At 42.1% G+C, this 15,892-nt stretch overlaps 2 protein-coding genes across 3 annotated transcripts; one reads left to right on the plus strand and one right to left on the minus strand.

The window, feature by feature from the left end:
• Window positions 1–509: 509 nt before the first annotated feature.
• amer2 (APC membrane recruitment protein 2) lies at window positions 510–15,521 on the minus strand. Of its 2 annotated transcripts, none has more exons than XM_085287426.1 (2): window positions 12,976–15,521; window positions 510–528 (listed from the first exon to the last, which is right to left on the minus strand). In XM_085287426.1, exon 1 carries the CDS (start codon window positions 15,237–15,239, stop codon window positions 13,164–13,166), a length of 2,076 nt encoding a protein of 691 aa, XP_085143552.1. In that variant the 5' UTR covers window positions 15,240–15,521; the 3' UTR covers window positions 510–528; window positions 12,976–13,163. The 2 variants fall into 2 exon arrangements, with proteins under 2 accessions (XP_085143552.1, XP_085143551.1); XM_085287425.1 differs by lacking the exon at window positions 510–528 and adding an exon at window positions 10,615–12,492.
• On the plus strand, window positions 2,869–7,516 carry LOC146567511 (beta-1,4-galactosyltransferase 1-like). Its single transcript, XM_085287427.1, has 2 exons — window positions 2,869–3,393; window positions 4,157–7,516. Exons 1-2 carry the CDS (start codon window positions 2,980–2,982, stop codon window positions 4,820–4,822), a joined length of 1,080 nt encoding a protein of 359 aa, XP_085143553.1. The 5' UTR covers window positions 2,869–2,979; the 3' UTR covers window positions 4,823–7,516.
• Window positions 15,522–15,892: the final 371 nt, after the last annotated feature.

Below are 15,892 nucleotides of genomic sequence, written 5' to 3' on the forward strand. Positions count from 1 at the left end.
AACAACGACTTTTAATTAAAGAAAATCTTTTTATATTGAAGCTGCAACAGGAACAAAAACGAAGTTTAAAAAGTCAAAATAAGGAGGTTAGCAGTCTATGCCCCGCCCTCCTGCAGCGTTCCTACAGTAAAGTAACGGTAATCTAATTACCGTTTTTGCGATAGTAATCCCTTACTTTACTCGATACTTTTAAAAAGTAATCAGATTACAGTAACGCGTTACTGCCCATCTCTGTTCACAGGATTGGAAAAAGTCACTTTAACAGGTTAAAGATGTGCCACCACATCTGCATTGATAGTTTTTATACTACTTTTGTCACGATCTGGTTGTAGGGACTCAAGCGCAGAGCGGTTAGATGTCTCCAAAATACAGTTTATTTACGGCTCCAGTGCACAATATATATACAGTGAAGGGAATCCAAAACTCCAGGGAATCACAGGGTAGCTCTCTCACACTCGCTCACGTCTTCTTGCCCACGCTCACACACGTTCACACGGCAGGGAGGTCGCAGGTCCGGGGGGGGAAGGTCTGAAGCAGAAGAGAAGGGAAGTCACAAACGAATCACAAATCACGAAGCACAAGTCCACAGGAGCTGTGAGAACACTAACATCAGTAATACAATCATCCAGCGACGAGAGGATCTGTGTTCCAGCCTCAAATAGTGCTCCTGGTGATGACAGGTGATTGTTGTCAGGTGTGTGGGCCAAGGGCGGGAGCCCACAGTGAGCTCCGCCCAGGGAGAGAGGGAGAGAACTGAAACAGCAAATGTAGCCTTGTGGGGCCGACCGGGCAGGCACGGAGACCATGACAACTTTACACTGTTTATCAGTTTTGTTTTTGTTTTTTTAAAGATGTGGCTGCTCAGCGTTTCCACTCATAGGCTAGATCTTCTAAGCCCTAAAAACTCACTCCAGATGAGGCGCAAGAGTCCACTTCCCTCTCAGACCACTTCAATAACAATATGCTGAAAGGTTATAACCGATTCTTTGATGATGCCAGCTCCAGCTTCAACTGCTGAACTAGAACTGATTGCTAATTGTGCTATTATTGTGAATCAAGTATCTGATTTCACTCTGTGAAGCAAAAATTTTTCCCAAAGGTCTGTGGGCTTGTTTAAGACGTGGCAGTTTCAAATCAGCTGACCAGAGAATGCCTACTGCAATGGAGGTCTGCTCACATTTCAAAACAGTGCCTGTCTTTCCACTCAGCTGATTTTGAACTGGATTGAAACGTATTCCTCCAGTCTTTCAATGTTACCCTTCAATATACTGCCAGTGAGTGGGGTCACGGGGAGAGCATTCAGTTCATTTAACAAGTCCGGGCTCTGTTTTTATTCCATAACCTAGGAGGTTAACTCTGTGAACAAGCTCTGTGAGACAAACAGAAACATGTAACATATGTCCTGTGTGTAACAGTAATGCATTAAACTTAAAATGTAGAAGGAATACTTCCAAAAGCTTACATTAAAGATGCGAAAGTTTGGCCATTTCTGTTCTGCATTTGGTAAAAGGAATGCAGAAAAAGAAAGCAACCAAATATCTTCAAAGGTATTTGGGGGTTAGGGGGGTGGTGGGTTGGTTTGTTTTATTTATTTATTTATTTGTTTTTTTGGTGGTACAACTTGAGATTAAGCAACAATCACAGATCCTGATTCATTCTGATAGTAAGAAAGGGCAGTAAAACTCTCAGGCTTTTATCTTTAATAGTTTTTGACATGTTCATGTTCGATTATGGCGGTAGATTTCACTGTGCCAAAAAGCTGCCTGGAAGTGGGTGGATGGACCATTTCACACACACACAAAAACCATCTTTGAAATTATTTGATATATGAAAATGGTCGAGTAGAAGTCGAGTAGAATGCTTGTGGTGATTTGAGATGGAAGGACGGAGCTGTGTTCTTGAGACAATCATCGGATCAGTTCAACACCGTGGCATTTCATCCGTTTGTGTTTTAATATTAGTCAGTTGGAATATTTTTATGCTTTCAGATGAGCATGGCCTCTGTTCACTATTTAAGTTGGTCCCATGACTTAAACACTGACTTCTTCTTTTTTGGGCAAGCTTTATTTACTGATGTCAGTAAGTCTAAGTGTAATTATACAGTAGCTGGACTTTGTTCATGTTATCATTCAGAAAACAGGGAGCTGTGTGTACTAACAACGTCATTAAACGCTGGTTTATGCTTTGCTGATAAAATCACAATCCTAAACATACATAACCTGCCAACAGTTCCAATATTACTTTGCTAAAGAGGACCCATCATTCATCTGTAAAGAGTTCCTGCTGCAAACAATATGAGACAGTGTTCCATGACTATTGTCACCAATTACATGGAAACAGTTTCTTAATTTCTGATGATAGTCATCTAGAGCATTGGATACTTATCAGCGACAATCCAGAGGATTACAGAAATTACCACATGTAGACAGATCTCAAACTTAAACACTATTATTCAAACCAGGAGAGGGCACACTTTAACAACTTTTCAGAGATTTCTTTTCCCCCAATATCACTATATCCGTATTTTCAAACAGAACTTACTTTTTTAATTAAACCTTTCCCATAATAATCACTAATTCTTGTCACTACATTACTTTGTTGGCCATCTGAAATTGCTTGGAGGTAAGATATACATTAAAGAAAGTGATGTTAGGAAAATGTACTAGTGCTCTCTTACTGAATTACTCAGAAAGCCAGGAAGTAATCTACTTTCACATTACAAACAAATTAGGTATGAAACAGTCAACAGAGTCTTGTACACTGGAGAAATTAGTCAAAAGATGTCATGTTTAATTAATAACCACAGGTGCGAGGCCTATCCTGATAAGGTGACGTGAACAAGGAAGTCGTACAGCAAAAATAAAAACCGGTTGGGTTGCTCTTTGTTTGAAATACCTTTGACTTGCAAACATACAGATATGCTGGCAACTGAGCTGTAACAAGGGAAATTAGAGCCGCTGAGTATACTCAAGATAAAAGATGGCAGGAAACTTCAAAAGATTATTTAATTTTCTAGTACTTTTTTCTTTTGTTAGTGTCGCATGTTTTGTGCTGGTTTTATTCTACTCCAGAAGAAGCTTTGTGGTTATTGTTCCTGAAAAATATATTTTGACACTGGGAAACAAAACATTTTCAGGGATGGTAAAGGAGCAAGTCGCGAAGCTGTTGGAGAGGAGGATCAAAGCCTCAAACAAAAGCAGTGAGATGGCACCGACACCATCTGCTGTCAGCTTAACTTTGGGCCCCTGCCCTGAAAACCCCCCAGATCTCATAGGTCCACTCCTCGTTGAGTTTGATTTCGGAAGGACTTGGGAACATGTGAGAAAGGAAGTCAGTCCTTTGCTTCAAAAAGGAGGAAGGTTCAAGCCAAAAGACTGTGTTGCAAAGCAGAAGGTAGGTGAATGACTTGAGAAGAAGAGAGGAAAGAAAGAAACCAGCAACTGATAGCAACTTGCATTTAAGGGGACAAGTTTCCTTAAATTTACTATTTATGTAAGGATTTATTTATTTGTTTGTGTATTTATTTTTACATGTTTTTGGCACTCTTTTTTCATAGTTTATTTTCAATACTTAAACAGGTGTAAATGATCAAATAAAACCTGATTTTACCCAACCAAAAGAGAAATTAGAGGTAATATATAGAGATAAAATGGTATCATATATATCATATAATGATTAACTCACTCACAGATTTCTTTATTTGGCTTCATTCGATTCAGTATCATTTGAAATAAACTCGGAAAAAACGTCATGCTTTTTTAAGCTTTTAAAGATAACACGTGACATACATGCTAATATTAAACATCGTCACATTTAAATAATGAGGTCTGTCATTGTATGAGCACAATTATCATGAGCTAAAAGCACAAGCTTCAGAAAGCTACAAACATTCCAATTCAGACAATTCTTTCTACAGTTGGATCCCAGTGACACTAATATGGTCATTTCAAGCAAACACACCTGTGGTTTGCTCCCAGCCAAAAGAAAGCAGTCTTGAAGGGAAGGCAAACAGAGCTAGAGAGAGGATGAACTGTCACCTGGTATGAGATAATACTGAATCATGCAAAGCTACCCTAGAATAAATCAAATAAAATTATTGGTGAATCACGGGCTAATTTTTCAAATGTTAAAGTAAAAGTTGTTGTCATGTCTTTAGGTGGCAATCATCATCCCATTCCGGAATCGGCACGAGCATTTGAAGCACTGGCTTTATTACTTGCATCCTATACTGAAGCGACAGCTTGTGGACTACGGAGTCTATGTCATCAACCAAGATGGAGAGGGAGTCTTCAATCGGGCTAAACTGATGAATGCAGGATATGTCGAAGCGCTCAAGGAATATGATTATGACTGCTTCCTCTTCTCTGACGTAGATCTGGTTCCCCTAAATGACCGTAACCTCTACAGATGTTTTGACAATCCACGACACTTGGCTATAGGCATGGACAAATTTAATTTCGACTTACCCTATAAGACCTTCTTTGGTGGGGTCGCTTCATTGTACAAACATCAGTACTTGAAAATTAATGGGTTCCCAAACACCTACTGGGGTTGGGGTGGTGAGGACGATGATATCTACAAGCGAATAGTCTTACGTGGAATGCAGGTTTCTCGACCTGACTTACTGACGGGCAGGTACAGGATGATCAAACATCAAAGAGACGCGCACAATGACCCAAATCCAAAGAATCCTGATAAACTGTTTCAAACACATTGGACCATGAATGCGGATGGCATCAATTCCCTCAAATACACAGTAAAGAACATTGAGAAGGATATCTTGTACACTTTTATCACTGTAGATATCGGCTCTCCTGAATGATCTGCCTGAATGCAATTTAACTCTCTTGCGTGGCCAGTGATTCATTGGTGTTTTGATCTCAGAACTGAACGAGTGACTTATGCTCTTAAAATCTCTGTGAATCCAATTTGCCCTAAAATAAATAAATAAATAATTAATTTAGGTATCCACTCCAACAAAAGGAAAATGTTGAAATTCTGAATATTCAAGCAACTCATTTTTTTCATTTTTTTTTTTGCTGCACTGGGACAAACAGGGAAATTCCAGTGCTTGTTTCTACTTTATTTTTTTTGAACTCTGCAAAGTATAAGCAATTATAAGTGATGATTTCATCTGTTTTGCAAACAGCAAATAACAAGAAGTATAATGTCTTCTGGCTGGGTTTGATCAGCTGTTAAGTAACCTACCAGTTTAGATTAGATTAGATGAAACTTTATTAATCCCTCGGGTGGGATCCTCTGGGAAATTTAGTTACCAGTAGCACAGCACCAACAGAAGTTGCATGTTACAGATACAATAAGGGGAATGAGAGTAAGGATATAAGCATAAATATACCATATATATACATATACATATATTTTAAAAAGTGTGTTATAACTGTGCGCTATATCTAAGAGGTAGAAAGTAAAGTAACTAAAGGAAGGTGAAAAAAAGGTTTACATTTAATGCTTAAGAACCTACCAACGAGCATGATAAATGGGACACTATTGTATATTAGATATTCTTAGAGAAGATAAGAACATTAAAACTGCTGTCTCAGATGAATGAATGAATGGCTTCATTTTTAAGCCTCAGGAGTTGCCATTTGGCACCAACAGAGGCAGCCACGGCCACTGTGTCTGCTCAATGTTTGTGCTAATAGTGTCTATTTAGAGCATTTGGATTTCAATTACTTCACAAGTGAGACTGTATACTATGGAGTTTATTTTCATCATAAAATGAAATGACAGATGGTAAAGTCAGAATTTCAATTCATAAACAACATAAAAGCATGGATCCATTTGACCTTGTGTCAACTTTTCAGGCAGCTAGTGGTGGTGCAATGGTGTGGGATATTTTCTTAGCACACTTAGAGACAAGAAAAACTTCGGCAATATTTTTTACATATTTTTTCTCTAATATTTTTATCGGGGAAAACAATTATCATTTAATCACAATAGCCTACCTGAGTGTTATAGCTGAGCACGTTCCTCCCATTTCCCAGAAAGATAGCACACCATGTCACACAGTTCAGATTCTGTCTAACCAGTTTTTTGAGCATGATAATGCATTTTCTGTACTCACATTCCTCGACAAGCACTAATTCAACAGAGCACCTTTGGCATGTGGTTGAACAGAAGATCTCCATCATTACTGTACAGCTGACAAATTTACTGCAACAATGTGTTGGCAAAGGTCATTATGGATCAAAACCTCTGAATGTTGCCAGCTCTTTATTGAATTTATCCAACCAGTATTAAGGAACTTCTGAACGCAAAAGGGAAACCAACCTGGTTCTACAGCGAACAAATGGGCTGCTGCCAGTGCTTGCAGTGCAGCGGACCTTCAATTGACCCATCAGCCCAAAAGTGCACCAGCCTGGTATGTCAGATTACCAGTCCACTCCTGTTCACATGGACTTGAACTTCACATGTTCACATAAACTTGAGTGACATCCCATTCGTCTTACAGCTATAACAGCTTCAATTCTTCTGGGAAGGTTTTCCACAGGTTTAGACATGTGCTTATGGGAATTTTTGACCATTCTTCCAGAAGCACATTTGTGAGGTCAGACACTGATGTTGGATGAGAAGGTCAGGCTAAGGGTCACTGATTCATCCCAAAGGTGTTCTACGTGGCTGAAGTCAGGACTTTGTGCAGGCCAGTCAAGTTCTTCCACAAAAAACTCATCCATGTCTTTATGCACCTTGCTTTGTGCACTGGTGCAGTGATGCTGGAACAGGAAGGGGCCATCCCCAAACTGTTATTACAAATTTGGGAGCATGAAATTGTCCAAAATGTCTTGGTATACTGAAGCATCAAGTGTTCCTTTCACTGGAATAAAGGAACCGAAACCCACACTATTACCATCCCTCCACCAAACTTGACTCTTGGCCGACAAGTACCAGTGTCCTGGCAACTGCAACACCCAGACTCGTCCTTAAGATTGCCAGGTGGAGCAGCGTGATTCGTCACTCCAGAGAACACGTCTTCACTGCTCTAGAGTCCAGTGACGACATGCTTTACATCATTGCTAAGGCTCAGATGCGGCTGCTTTCTATGCACTGTTGTTGAGCTAATCTGAAGGCCACATGAAGTTTGGTCAGTAGTGACTGACTCTGCAGAAAGTTGGCGACCTCTGCACACTTTGTGCCTCAGCATCTGCTAACCCCACTATTTTACATGCCCTACTACTTCATGGCTGAGTTGCTGTCGTTCCCAATCACTTCAGTTTTGTTATATTATCACTAACTGTTGACTGTCGAATATTTATTAGTGAGGAAATTTCACGACTAGACTTGTTGTACAGTCTAGTCGTGAAGCCTATCACAGAACTACACTGGAATTCACTGAACTTTTGAGAGCGACCCATCCTCTTAGAGATGTTTGTAGAAGCAGTCTATGTGTCTAGGTGATTTTATACACCTGCTCTTCACAAAATACCAATAATGCTTAAGTACAGCTATACATGTCTAGGTGTCTGTGAAGGTTCTCAGTCATCCAGGTCATCGTAGTCAAAGGAGCTTGCAAAGAAAAGCGTCTGGACTTAACTTAAAGAAGTCCAGACGCTTTTCTTTGCAAGCTCCTTTAACTATACATGTCTAGATACATCTATGGATTCACTACGTTAGACTGATTATTTTAATGTGGTCATCATATTGTATATTATATTATATATTATATTAATGCTTTTAGGGAAATTTATTTTGAGAATTGAGTTAGTATAAGATGGTAATCTCAGGAAAGTTTTAGCACAAACTCAGTTTAGTATAATTTTTAATTCAATATTGAGTAAAAATTTCAAATCTTTGTACTTTGTATTGCTGTGTCTGACCTTACATTTTAATATTCTCAATATTTATCTTGTGATTGATAATTAAATTTTGAATCATTTTGCTTCATGCCTGACACGGTCATATTCAGTTTGCAAGTTAATCACATTTTCCGTTTTATCATTTCAAAGCAGAATTTATCACTCTAGACGAGCACATGCTGTTTTTAGAAAGAACTTACTGGTGTCATAACCATGTGATGCTTAACATTGTTTGGTATCCAGGACTGTCTGGCGTCCTGAGGAATAAACTAGACTTACACATTCTGAAGGTTACAGCTGTACTAGCGTCATACTGTACTGGATCTTCTCGTCTTTACGGTGTACCAAACAGATGTGCCCATTTCAAGGGTCAAAATCTTTGCGCTTCATGAATTCTTAATAAAAGGAAGATTGCACAATTTTTCCCTGAGATGAACTGTAGTGTCACTCAAAAGGCAGACTGAAAAGTGAAGAGGGACAGAGGACAAAATGACACTAACACCTGTGAAGAGGCGAAAAATAGTAGTGAGAGGAGGCTTCACATGGGATGCAAAGTTGAAATCCAGTGATGCAAAGATGTGTTGTGTGCTGAAGGTCACACACATTCAAATGTATTGCATTTCCATTTTTCTAAAGGCTTCACTTGGTGTTTTATTGTCTTTGTATGCATTTTTTACTGCAGCACTTCAACTCCAATCACATCTTTCACACACTGTGTCAGCACCCACCCCCCAAACAGACTCCCATCCTCCTTCCTGCCCAGCCCCCTCTTTTTATTGGTTGACCTAGTGGAGTTACTATGGGAACAACTGTGGAGAGGCTGCCATGCAGAATGTGGGGTACAGCTTTTGAATGGTGCTCTGTCGTACACACATGCACTCACACACATTTATCAAGGCCAGGAAAGCCTACCTACCATCAAGATGTTGTGTTTTTGTAAATACTAGTGGCCTTCATTTTTCTCTGTCTGTGCTAGAATTTCTTTTCTTTACCACCAGATAGGTAGTGTAGTCTTTCTTTTTCATTTTTTTTTGTTATATTCAACTGGTAGTACTTTTACTTACAGTACTATGACAGCAGTAAATGCTTATTTGTTATTTACTACAGCCCGTGCTAGAATATTTTGCCTACAATCAAACTGTAGGTCTAAATCTATTAGAGCAAAACTACTGGTCATCCACTACCAGACCTTAAAGCAGATGGGCTACGAAAGACCAAAGCCACACCGGGTGCCACTCATATATGGAAAGAATTTTAGAGCTCATCAAAACTGGACAGTAGAAAATTAGGGGAAAAATTGCTGAATCATGATTTCTGCTGCAACATTTGGATGGTAGGGTCAGAATCTAGTGTAAACAAACTGAAAGCAGGGATCCATCCTACCTTGTATCAACAGTTCAGGGTGCTGGTGGTGTTGTCTGAGATATTTTTATTGCATATTGGCTCCTAAGAACCAGCTGATTGTCGTTTGAATGGCACAGCTTGTTGCTGACCATGTCTACTTTTTGTGATCACAGTGTACCCGTCATGTGATGGCTTCTTCCAGTTGGATAAGACACCATATCACGAAGCTCAAATCATCTCAAACTGGCTTCTTGAACAAGACAATGAGTTCATTGTACTCAAATGTCCGCCACAGTTACCAGAGCTCAATCCAATAGAGCACCTTTGGGATGTGGTGGAACAGGAGACTGGCATGGACTACTAGCAAGCTGTACCTAATGAAGTGGCCAGTGACAAGTGGATACTTGTGGCTGGTGATCATCAGAAGTTATACCAGCTAAATAAAAGCTTCATTTAAGAGCACTGAAGCTCTTCAAACCCATTCACATACTCACAATAAATCTTATTCTGCCACTTATTCTTTGCTTTTCACCATGAGTCCTTCCCTTGTTCTCTTCCTCACTGGTTTGAATAAGAACCCCATTGTTCATCAGAAACTCAGTGCTCTCTGTTGCACTCTTTAACCAGATTTATGGCCGAAAACAAATAAGCACAAACATGGCTCACACTGAGAACAACTGTCCACATCGAGCAGCCAAACAGCAGATTACTGATGAGATCAGCTGACACAGATATATACAAACACACACACACACACACACACACACATGCAACATTACGCACCATTCTTACTGTCAGCATCCCTGGCTTTGATGTGGTGGGCTGGTACAAGTGAGTGTTATGGTCTTACGTAAGGTTTTTACATAAACCTCGGAGTGTAGAGAGCTGGATAAAGAGGGAGGGGGAATTGCTGCACCATTACAAAGGGGATTCGCACTGCACCAAATCCTCCTCCTACTTCACATGGATAAACCACAACATATAAGCTTTTTCTAGCAACATGAGCCATTCTTGAAAAAATGCAACTATACTTTTCATCTATTCAGGACACACACGGGTCTCATATCCACATGCATCAGTTGTCTCTCTTTGTCATCACCGTGCCTGTCTGTCTCCTTTCTTTCCCCAACAGAGACCAACAGTAGCTAGGGACGCATCTGTCGGGCTTTCATGTCAGCAATCAATAGGATTTATTGATAACCTGTAATCCCCGACCCAGAATGACCTCTCCCTAAGTGCCGGACCACAACAATATCCAAAAACTAAAGCTACATTCTACTCAATGCATCACCTTTTCTCACTCAGGCTGATCCTTAGGGATTTAAGACAGCAGGACATGAGGGGTGGGATGAGAGAAGTGGAATTCAACCTCCATTTTATTTTTTCTCCAAACACAAAAAGGACATAACTCCTATGATGGTGTAAACGTGCTTACAAAGAGTCAGGGGCTCATCTATCAGCGCAAATACAGTTTTCTTTATTAAAAATGTAATGAGGTTTTCACAATATAAACAGATAGAAACATAAAGGAGGGGGGGAAATCTGCTTTTCATCAGAGCAAATGATCACATAAAGGCCCAGAAAAAAAAGAGAAGTGTGTGCCTGCAAAAAATACATTGAGCTGAGTCTGGTGTTGGTGAGCCCATGATGGAAACATGGTGACCTCAGGAGTAAGAGTGTGTCCCAGTGGAACAGTTGTATCATGCCATGTCATACCTGGATGAAGCTAAGAAACAGTGACATGTTGGATAGAGTGATGTCCTGTATTTAAACAAAACCTGGTGGACATTGATTGCATAATGACCTGTCATCTTTCAGTTCTACAGAATCTGACTGTTAAAGGAATCCAAGTAAAATCTTGCCAACCAATAACATCAACCAAAAAAATACTTTACTTAAAAAACAAATCTTTTTCTCAATCAGCAATGAATAAAGGAAGCTAAAGGTCTAAAGCTAAAGAAAGGGAAAATGTGAACCGACATGATCACTTGCTGCTTCCCAGGTGACCTCTAGGGCGCCCTTTTATTTGGCTAGGAGAGTTCCTACTGCAGTCTCAGAATCAGGTTACTCCATGGTTGCCTACACTACACCATAGGGAGGCTGAAAAGATATCTGAACCCGGAGCAGTGTCATGGATCAATCATTAGACTCTAAATGAGATGAGATGGCTTAAAGAACGAGAATGATACTCAAGTGTCACTGATAGCTTCTGTGGGAATGATTACATTAAACTTGGCATATCCTATGAAAATTCTATGGAAATCCCTATAAGGGACCAACCTGCTCCCTTTTAACTGATTGCACTGAATCACTAACAAAGGCCTTCTAGGACTGCAACACACCTTCTTATTTCTAAAACAAGCGGCGTTTTGCAATGTAAGCCACAGGGGACTTAGAAAAGAGTCAAATCCAGTTTGTCTTGCCCCCACAAAAGAGGGACAAAGAGGATAGTAGAACACAGAAAACTATGTCCTCACAAATATCCATTACAATGTCAAGCTACATTCACATTCACTCGCAGCTGTGGTGGCTCGTGAAATTAGGCTATACATTGTTTTTTGTTTTGTTTTGTTTTGTTTTATTCATAGCCAGGAGAAGAAGGGGCGAGGTCGATCATTTAGCATTAGTTCCCAAATTTTGCTATGTATAATATCCTAGTTCTCTAAACTGGCACTTGTCATCCATCCACATTAGCCTATACAGTATGCTAACAGAGAGTAACAGAAAGAAGACAAGGCAGAGTGTTAGAAAGCTGGTGCTGTCACAGTTAAAGATCCGTGCAGTATGATTGCGGAAAGGGAAAGTCTATAAAAACAGTACGAAATCCAGTGAAGAACAAAGTACTAGCTAGAAAAAATGTGTTTGTGCATGTGTTCGTAGAGAAGAAAGTTATCCAGTGTAGCTACAAATACAGTGCCAAAGGTTGAGCAGTGCACATGTGTCAGATCCTTCAGCATTAGATGACGTTCCCTGACCTTTGTGCCTTGATATGTGGCACTACATGCAGAGAGCGAGAAGAAATGTGCATGTGTGTGTGTGTGTATGATTCTGCATGTGCGTGTGTTCGCAGACAACAAAGCCTTAGTGCAAGGGATCCCTCCAGGTTGATGTATTGCGATAGTTTTGCAGGTTTCCATTGGTATTTAAACATTTGTAAATCCCAGAGATTAAAATTCTGTGAATGTACTTCCAGTGAAGCAGCCGGGTGTGAGTGAGATCCAAGTACAAAGGCTGAAGCCAAAGTTAGTCCAAATGGATTTTAAAAAAAGAAATCCGCTAATCGATCTTAAAAAGTATGAGATGCAGTGTGACCTTCTGCAGGATAGCTTTGTAGCTGCAAAGTAGATAATAAAAGCAGTTCAGAGTTCATGTATAGTTTTAAAACCAGTATGCGATCAGCAAAAGACCATGTTAAAAAAAAACCATTTACAGCAACCAAAGGAAAAATGGAGGAAAACTGTTGGGACTTTTCCAAACTATGTCAAAATCAAAAAACTTTGGCTCTAAAATCAGAGAATTAGGAGGTACGTATTACAGATTAGATAATAATAATAATAACAATAATAATAATAATAATAATAATAATGTTGATTAGATTAGGTCCTTACTATCAGATTGAGTTAAACAAATTGTGGAAATCTAAAAGAAAAACATAAAAGAAAAAAAGTTGCTCTGCTTTTGTTTTCTGTCAAAGTGGTGGTTGTATAGTTAACAGATTGTCAACAGTCAACCCCCAAAGGTTTAAGGAGGGTTGCAAAATGTTAACCTAGCTTTTTCAAGTTTCCTAGTGACTTTCTCAGGTGAACAAAGCACTTACTCTAATGTAGCTGTTCGTGAGCCAACACGCCTAAGGAATGAGAGATTTAAAGATTTGAGAGGAATTCCTAGGCCATTGACTGTACAGCTCAACATTTTTCTTTGTCTGGGGAAACATTTGGCTCTACGTAAGCTGCAGTGTAGCAATGTGCACTCCAGTCCAGCGGAAAATCACCCATGTGACAGAAGCTACTTCTTGTGGGCAGTCCCTCTGGCTGTGCCGCCAGATTTGTTTCCAGAACGACGAACTGGCACCTTGGATACTGGGATTCTGGTGCGAGCCGGAGGAGGCGGTTGCGTCTTTGGTGGAGTTGATTCAGCCTCTAGGACGGACGACAGGGCTGACTGGCTTGCAGAGTGAGGGGGTGTGGTTGGTTTGGTGCTTACCGGGATCTTGGATTCTCGAGGAAGGCTGGCGCTGCCTTTCATTGATCGGAAGGAGCAAGAGGAGGAGGAGGAAGGCAGAGTTGCTTGGGAGATGGGGCTCGTTTTGTGTTCAGTGGACGGAGAGGGCGAGCTGTTTGGATCTTCATCTCCCTCCTGATCCTCTGCTTCTTCTTCAGGATCATTGTAGAGGTCATACAGGTGGTCTCCAGAGCAACTGTCACGTGATAGGGCCATATTCTGGTTATGCTGCAGCCCACTTTCGTCAGGTGTTGCTGTAGGTGTTGCTGACGGTGTGTCCCAGTAGCCCTCGTCACTAAGCGGCTCTTTTTCACCTGGCGATGTAGGGTGACGACCATGTGTGTGAGGGAGAGGGGGTTTAGCTGCCCGGCTTCCCGCTCCACCAACTACTGGAATCTTACTGAGTCCCAGCGCCTTCACCTGTGGTACCTTTCTATCTGAACTCCTGGAAGCTGAGGGAAGGTAGCTGCTAGCAGGGTTGGTGCGAGGGGGATAAGTAGAAGTAGGGGTAGAGGAGGAAGGTTGATGCGATCGGGGCAATGCAGGGGAGTTGTCTCCTGTGGAAGGCAACATGTGCCAGAGTCCCTGCATGTCTGCATCGTCCACTCCTTCTGGACTTGCCATTTCTTCCCCTCCACCCATGTAGGCCACCACACCACTCCCGGGTGGGTGCTGTTGTGGTTGAGGTCGTGCCCTGGTCCGGGCAGGGAGGGAGGCAGGTGCAGAGTTTGGGGAGACAGAGAACATGGGCTGGGGCATCTGAGAAGATAAAGGGGGTTTAGATGGGGAGATGCTACTGGTGATACCAACAACTCTCCCAATACCCACTCCCACGCTACCTCCTCCTCCCCCACTGCTACTGCTGCTGGTACCACTGCCCCCATTACCCACTGGGCCCTCTTCATCGGCATCAGCAATAATGTCACCACAGCCTGTGAGAGAATCAAAGCTCTTGAGGGACGTGACGTCAGTGAAGAGGAGGGAGCAGAGTCGGTCCACAGAGGGCTCTGATGGTGGGTCACCAGTGCTGCAGCGATCCAAAGGGGGTGTAGCAAGGGAGGGGGTGAGACTGGAAATTGAGGCTTTGGCTTTTTGGATGGGTGGTCGCAGTGGTGAGTCAGTGGGCGTGTAGGGAAAGGGAGAGTCTGGCTCACCAGATGGCCCTGGCATGGCAACACAGTGTGGAGGTGTCATGGTAACGCTCGTGGTGGGAGTCTCTAGTGCTTGGAGGTTAGGTCCTGCTTCTGCATCCTCACAGTCTGCTTGGTGGTTATGGGGAGGTGGTTCAAGGGTTAGAGTAATGTCCTTTACCTTTTCAGCATCAGCAGCATCTCCATCCTTGTCCTTCTTCGCCTCCGCCTCTTCTCCATCGCCCTCATTTGTTTTGTCTTTACGTCTCCATCGCATGCTGCTGAAAAACCCTTTCAGGCCCCTTCCTCTTCTGACAAGTCCTGCTCCTCCGTTTTCACTCGACCTAAAACTCCCGCGTCGGAGAAGAGAGAAGAAACTTAGCGATTTGCTCAGAGACCTCACCGGCCCCACCTCCAGGCCTGCAAGTCCCTCCCCTCTCTGTCCATCAGCGTCGTTATTAGAGCTTGTTAGTCCATCGTGGGTTTTGCTCCTCACAAGTTCCGCCGATGCCCCTGAGCTGTTTCCATTCAAAGAATTTCCATTGTCAGAATTCCCGTTGTTTCCGCTGTTTGTAGCCCCTTTGTTCCTGAAGGAAAAGAAGCTGGCCATTCCAGATCCAGTGCGCCGCTTCCCAAAGAGTTTGAAGGCAGCTTTGTTGATCTTCCCTGTAGGCTGAGGGTCACACTGAGGGGCCACAGGAGGCTCCACACACTCTGAGTGCACCTCCATTATCTAGTACTCTATTGCTCCCACTCTATCGTCTCCCTCGAGCTCTTTAGCTACCTTTTTATCCTCTCTCTTTCTGGCGCACATACATTCACCCTCTCTCTCTCTCTCTCTCCCTCCACCCTGCTGTCTGGTGCTCTTTCACTCCCACTCTGACTTGCTTTAACGCCTGCCTGCTGGTTTTCTCTGTCTGCCTCCCTCCCTCTTTCTCTTTCTCTCTCTCTCTAGCTCTCTCTCACACAGCCGCACACACAAACACACATGCTGCTCCTCACTGTATCCATGGCAACTGGGTGGGCTAAGCAGCTTTCGTCAACGTTGGCGGGGCGCCAGCGTCTCTCCTCCACTCCCTCCCCCAACCCCCTTTCCTCTTCTCTGCTTCCACCTTGCCTGTCACCGATGCACTGGTTGGTCTTTCCTTTTAACTATTGAGTATTTCCGAAGCCCAAAATTCACCCCATCCATCAGTGTGTGTGTGCACCGTGTGTGCGTGTGTCCACGTCTCTGTGTTTGTACAAACCCATTCCAGGGTAGCAATGAAGCAATACGCACCCACTGATCTGCTGATGCATTATAAAGGATTAGACATGAGTTCAATATGTTTATGAGGGTTTCCTTAATGGCAGCTCGGTTGAATAGCCAATTATTAGGACAGA

The sequence above is a fragment of the Mchenga conophoros genome, linkage group LG9 (assembly GCF_057382185.1).
Source record: "Mchenga conophoros isolate Kocher_MC1m ecotype Shallow Benthic linkage group LG9, M_conophoros_male_GT1.1, whole genome shotgun sequence".
NCBI classification, from domain to species: Eukaryota; Metazoa; Chordata; class Actinopteri; order Cichliformes; family Cichlidae; genus Mchenga; species Mchenga conophoros.